We start from the raw sequence: 6,000 nt of genomic DNA, 5'->3' as shown, positions 1-6,000 counted from the left end.
CTTTTCCTCCTCTTTCTCTGTATAGCTTTCAGCTTCCTTTGCTGTTCACTGATGCCTTCCCGAAGATGTATGGGTAAACCGAGGCACGAGCATGGGCTTCTCCCCCTCCTCTCTGATTACTAGCCGCTAAACAGACTTGGCTTTCTTAAGTTTCATGTGTGCATGTGTGGTGTGGAACCGAGCCTTTACTTAGGAGTGGTGAACCTTTGGCCTGCTGGACATTGTTGGACTCTTTCTCCCATCAGCCCTTGCAGGCATAGCTGAGTGATGAAGGGCAATGGGAATTGTAGTTCACTGACATCTGAAGGGCCAAAGTTCCCCTGTTTGCCTAAGGTTACTGGATTGATGGTGTTATTGCCTTATGTCAGGACTGCTCTCTAATGGAACTGACCTCCTTCCACTCCCCAGTTTTTAAAAGTCCTTGCCTTATTCTCAGGTTAGAGCAGATGGTCCTAGAGCTCTGCACTGGAACCCTTTGTGGCTACACTATTGAGGTGCTCAGAGCACAGAAGTTTATTACACCAACCCTGAAAGGCATTCTGATATTAACCTGTCCATTTTACATGAGACTTCCAGGTATTGGTCACCTAGAAGCTGCCATGGGTCTTACCTTTGCCTGCATTCTTGTATCTTTCCCAAGGATTGGGAGCACTTGTGGAGCCCTGCAGATGTTGCTGGACTACAACTCTCCATCACCCTCTCTGACCACTGGTCATGCTGGCTGCTGGGAGTTGGAATCCCACAGCAATTGGAGGACCACATGCTCTCCCCCATCTGTGATCCAACAACAGCTTGCAGAGGATCTCTCAAGTCTCTTAAATAAGTCTTCCACTGCTCCCTGGGGTTTCTTAGAGATTAAACCTGTGGCCATCTGGTGGTAAAACATTCTCTCCCAGAACCATGAGTCATTCCTTTTGTACCAGTCGTGGTAGAGAAGTTCTCATTTTAACTCACGTTTTGTTCACACCAGGGTTGGGAAACCAGTAGTCCTTCCAGATGATGTTCTGGAAGGTTTACAGAGAGCCCAGAGCCAATGACCTCTTCTAGATCCTGTCTGGCCGACGGCCGCAGGGACCCTGTCTTTGATTTAGGTCAATGGTTTTCACCCACTCGTCGTACCTATGCAGTATTTAATGTCTGCTTCAAGAGTCCTCTTTTGATGTCTGAACATTTGTGGCATTCATTCTATATTTGGAGGGGAGGGCGACATCTTTGTCAGCCTTTGGGCCAAATGCCCCTGGTGGGCAGGGCCAGAGGCAAGAGTGGGCAGAGCAAATTCCTACACACCCTCGCAGGCCCTTCTCTGCCTTCCATCCAGTCAAGTCAAGTTCCAGCCAGGTAGGAAGCTGGGTTGGTGAGAGGGTGTGGCTTGAAGAGAGGAGGTGTGGCTAGAGAGGAGTTGTGGCCTGAGGAGAGGCCTGGTGGGTTGCATTTGGCCCCTAGGTCTGCGGTCCCACACCCCTGTTCAAAATACAGTTCATTTTTATTTATTTTAATGTGTGGGTAAGAGAAGGTGGTTTGTTCTGTTCTGCCTCCGTCCTGTAACAAAGCGGCAATTCTGCAGCTCCTTGATGCACAGACTTGGTGTGAAGTGCAAGATCAAGGATGCCAGTGTGGGTGACACATCTTCTCCAAATAGCTTTCGCAACCTCGCTGCATGTTTGTTTGAAGCAGCCACCCTCCTCCTCCTCTGCTTGAGCAACACTCCTCCATGCTTTTAAGCACTAGAGCTCTAAGCCTGCTGGTATCGGCTGATGTCCACGCTTTTCATTTCTGTCAAGCTTGCTGGATTATTACACAACTCTCCTTGCCATGGCTAGTGTCCTCACAGCCTCTGGCAAGCATAAGCAGCTCTCGCTTTTCAGCCTGGGAGCCAGAAGGTGGCCGTGTGTCGACCCTTCGGTTGTGCTGTGTTTCCAGAGGTGCTTGGAATGAGGCTGTGGCAAGAGTCACCTCTTGCCTCCAGTTTTAGTGCTAGAGAAAAGAGCAAAGAGGTTGCTGTCCTTGCACTGAATTTCAGAGATGGAGTATGAAGTTGGGGTCAAGACTCCCCACCTGCCTTGAGGAAGGCGTTTCATTCTGGTCACCACAGTTTTCTTTTTTCACTACCAATGAAAGGGGGAATGTGTGAAACCTTGGCTGCAGGAGAGCCACTGTGGCTTGAAAGCTGAATAACTGACATGAGCAAGAAGCACAGGAGTTGGAAGGGGAATCTAGTCCCAGCCCCTTGCAATGCAGGAATCTCAGCTAAAGCATCCATGACAGCTAAAACCTCCAAGGCAGGGGAGTCTGTTCCACTGCTGAACAGCTCTTACTGTCAGAAAGTTCTTCCTGATGTTTAGTCAGAATCTCCTTTGACGCCATTGGTTCTGATCCTACCCTCCAGAGCAGGAGAAAACAAGCTGGCTCCATCTTCCACGGAACAGCCTTTAAGATATTTGAAGATGGCTCTCATATCTCCTCTCAGTCTCCTCTTTTCCAGGCTAAACATACCCAGCTACCTCAACTGTTCCTCATAAGGCTTGGTTTCCAGACTTTTGGTCACTTTGGTTGCCATCCTCTGCACGAGTTCCAGGTTGTCAATATTCTTCTTAACTTGCGGTGCCCAGAATTGGACACAGTATTCCAGGTGTGGTCTGACCAAAGCAGAATAGAGTGGGACTATTACTTTCCTTGATCTGGACACTATACTTCTGTTGATGCAGCCTTTTTTGCTGCTGCATCACACTGTTGACTCATGTTAAGCTTGTGGTCCACCAAGACCTCTAGATCCTTTTCACATGTGCTGCTAGGCAACCAGGTGTCCCCCATCCTATATTTGTGCATCTGGTTTTTCCAGCCTGAGTGCAGAACCTTAACATTTGCCCCTGTTGAAATTAATTTTGTTTGTTTGGGTCCAGTTCTCCAATCTGTTACAGTCATTTTGAATTTTTATTCTATCTTCTGCAGCATTAGCTATCCCTCCCAGTTTGGTGTCATTTGGAAATTTGATGAGCACCCTCCTCAATTCCTTCATCCAAGTCATTTATGTTAAACGACAACAGGCCCAGGACAGAACCCTGCGGCACCCCACTTGCCACTTCTTTCCAAGATGACAAGGAACCATTAATGAGTACTCAGTCAGTCAACCAGCTACAAATCCCCTTGGATCTCAAATTTTAAACCCTTCAAGAACCAAGGTGCTGCTTCTAATTGGCTGTAGGAGCTTCCTGCACTCAGTTGGAAGCAGCGCCTGACATTTGGCTTCCAAAAACTGGAACACTCGCTTCCGGTTTTCGATCTTTCGGGAGCCGAAACATACGGGTCCCAAGGCGTTCGGCATCCAAGGTACGACTGTACTTAGTTCAGCCCACATTTTATCAGCTTCCTCATGAGAATATCATGGGAGATTTTGTCTCATGAAACTATGCCCACAGCATTTCCCCGTTCCACTAAGTTTGTAATTTCATCAAAAAAAAGAAATCAGATTGGTCTGGCATGACTTGTTTTTGAGAAACCCATGCTGGGTCTTAGTAATCACAGCATCCTTTTCTAAATGCTCACAGACAGACTGTTGTATTATCTGTTCTAGGACCTTCCCTGGTATCAGTGTCAAGCTCACTGGGCGGTAGTTATCTGGGTCTTCCTCCTCCCCCCCTTTTGAAGACGGGGACATTTACCTGCCTCCGGTTTGTTGGGACCTCACCTGTTCGCCAAGAATTCTCAAAGATAATAGACAAAGTTTCTGAAATTACATCCACGAGCTCCTTTAGAACCCTTGTATGCAGCTTATCAGGCCCTGAAGATTTGAATTCATTTAAAGTAGCTAGGTGTTCCCTTATTACCTCTTCCTATCTTGGGCTGCAGCTCCCTCCTTACATAATTTGTTCTGCTATCACCAGGTTGGCATCGCTTACCTTTTGGGTGAAGGCAGAGGCAAAGTAGGTGTTGAGTAGTTCCGCCTTTTCTTTGTCACTCAATAGTATTACTCTCTGTTCCCCACGCAGAGGACCTACCACTTGCTTGTTCTTTCTCTTACTTCGGACATAGCTGAAGAAACCTTTTTTATTCTTTTTAACCTCTCTTGCAAGCCTGAACTCATTCTGAGCTTTAGCCAGCCTGACTTTCCCCCTGCAACTGTTGGCTACTTGTGTATACTCCTCCTTTGCAATTTCCCCTTTCTTCCATTTCTTATACATGCCCTTCTTAACTGTCAGCTCGTCTGCGAGCTCCTTATGCAGCCACACTGGTTTTCTTAGACGCCACCCATTTTTCTTTCCTGTTGGTATTGTTTGCATTTCGGCCTTCAATATTACTTGTTTTATAAACTCCCATCCTTCTTGGACTCCCTTTTCATTGAGTATTTCTGACCACGGGATCACACCCAGTAACTTCTTCAGCTTTTTGAAATTGGCCTCCTTAAAGTCCAGAGTACATGTCCGACTACACTTGGTTTTCCCTTGCCTCTGTATCCTGAAACCCAGGAGAACACGATCACTTCCTTCTAAGTTTCCCAGCACTTCTACTTCATCAATCACTTCCTATTGGTGAGGAGGGCCAAGATAGATGGTCCCCTTGTTGGTTCTTCCACGTTCTGGGAGATGAAATTGGAGGAATTTGTCAGACCTTGCTATCTGGCAGAGTTTGAGTCCCAACAGATATCGGGGAAGTTGAAATCTCCCATGATTACTATTTCTCTCCTTTGAATGTTTGGTAATCTTCATAGGAGTTTAGGTAAAGGTAAAGGGACCCCTGACCACTAGGTCCAGTCGTGGCCGACTCTGGGCGCTCATCTCGCTTTATTGGCCGAGGGAGCCGGCGTACAGCTTCCGGGTCATGTGGCCAGCATGACTAAGCCGCTTCTGGCGAACCAGAACAGCGCACGGAAATGCCGTTTACCTTCCTGCCAGAGCTGTACCTATTTATCTACTTGACTTTGACGTGCTTTCGAACTGCTAGGTTGGCAGGAGCAGGGACAGAGCAACGGGAGCTCACCCCGTTGCAGGGATTTGAACCGCTGATCTTCTGATCGGCAAGCCCTAGGCTCTGTGGTTTAACCCACAGCGCCACCTGCATCCCTTTATCATAGTAGGTTAGCTTCTACTTAAACTATTTCAGTTAATATTTGTGTGCTCCAGGCCTTGCCTACGTATGGTGGATGAGGCCAGAAGCCTGTTCTCCTCCTCCCCCCCTCCAGCCCCCAGTAAAAATGACATTTTTCAAACCTTGGGCAGAAGGCTCCATAAAGGCCCTTCTCCGAACCCCAACAATCCTTCGTTGCTGCAAGGGTGCCATAGGAAAAAGTGTTGGTTGGTTGGGCTGCCCTTCCATTCTGCTTTGTGAATACTAGTCACGCAACTGAGATGTGCTGACTGTTGCTTGCCCAAATAGAAAACAATTGGTTTTTTTTAAAAAGCCTTTTTCACCCCACTCCCTTTTGTATACATTCCTGGGCCTCTTATTGTTATTTTCCATGGTTTATGTTCTCCTGAAATGAACTGAGTAGCCTCCTGCAGAGTAGCTGGGTTTTTAAGAAACATTTGGGCAACCAAGTCTTTTTCTTAGGATGCCTCCTTCATGAGTAATCACTCTCTCCTCATAAATCCTTCTTTACTGGACCCGTTTATTGTATGATTCTTGTTAAGCAAAGAGGATATTACTGCACTGTATGAGAATGGAGTAGTCCAAGTTGACAACATGACTAATAATTTGTCATGTAAATAAATTTTAGTCCTTCCTACTCTTATGTTTCTGTGACTCTAATTCTTTGTAAAAAATCCTGTTGCCACTTCCCTTGTCCACTAGGGGGTGCCTTTTTATTTTTTGCTTGAAAGTTTCTTAATACTTCTTTTCTACTCCCTGAACACCCTAAACTAATGTCATCCAGCAGTTTCAGACTATGACTCCCACTAGCCCATCTGTGTTCACAGGCGACTGTGAAAGACCAGGAGCCTGGGGGAGGTGAAAGGGGAGCTTTTGCCCTCTGTGCCCTTCTTGAGGTCTTTTTTGAAGCCTTATGAT

At 46.8% G+C, this 6,000-nt stretch overlaps 1 protein-coding gene across 13 annotated transcripts in view; it reads left to right on the top strand.

Annotated features, from left to right (window-relative positions):
• Positions 1 to 6,000, top strand: part of PIP5K1A (phosphatidylinositol-4-phosphate 5-kinase type 1 alpha) — a 46,881-nt gene that overhangs the window by 6,901 nt on the left and 33,980 nt on the right. For 8 of the 13 annotated variants that reach the window (XR_014002696.1, XR_014002697.1, XM_081173568.1 and 5 more), the window contains exon 2: positions 26 to 73. The exons of 3 other annotated variants lie outside the window; for them this stretch is intronic. Coding sequence is in view for 8 of the 10 variants with exons in the window: in XM_081173568.1 (XP_081029694.1) it covers positions 26 to 73 (48 nt within the window). In the remaining 2 variants the exon portion in view is untranslated. The remainder of the gene's footprint in view (positions 1 to 25; positions 74 to 6,000) is intronic. 2 more of the 13 variants (XM_081173569.1, XM_081173574.1) reach the window with 1 other exon arrangement.

Source organism: Podarcis bocagei, assembly GCF_964188305.1.
Source record: "Podarcis bocagei genome assembly, chromosome: 16".
Lineage (NCBI taxonomy): Eukaryota > Metazoa > Chordata > Lepidosauria > Squamata > Lacertidae > Podarcis > Podarcis bocagei.
This window is presented reverse-complemented; position numbering and strand designations above follow the sequence as displayed.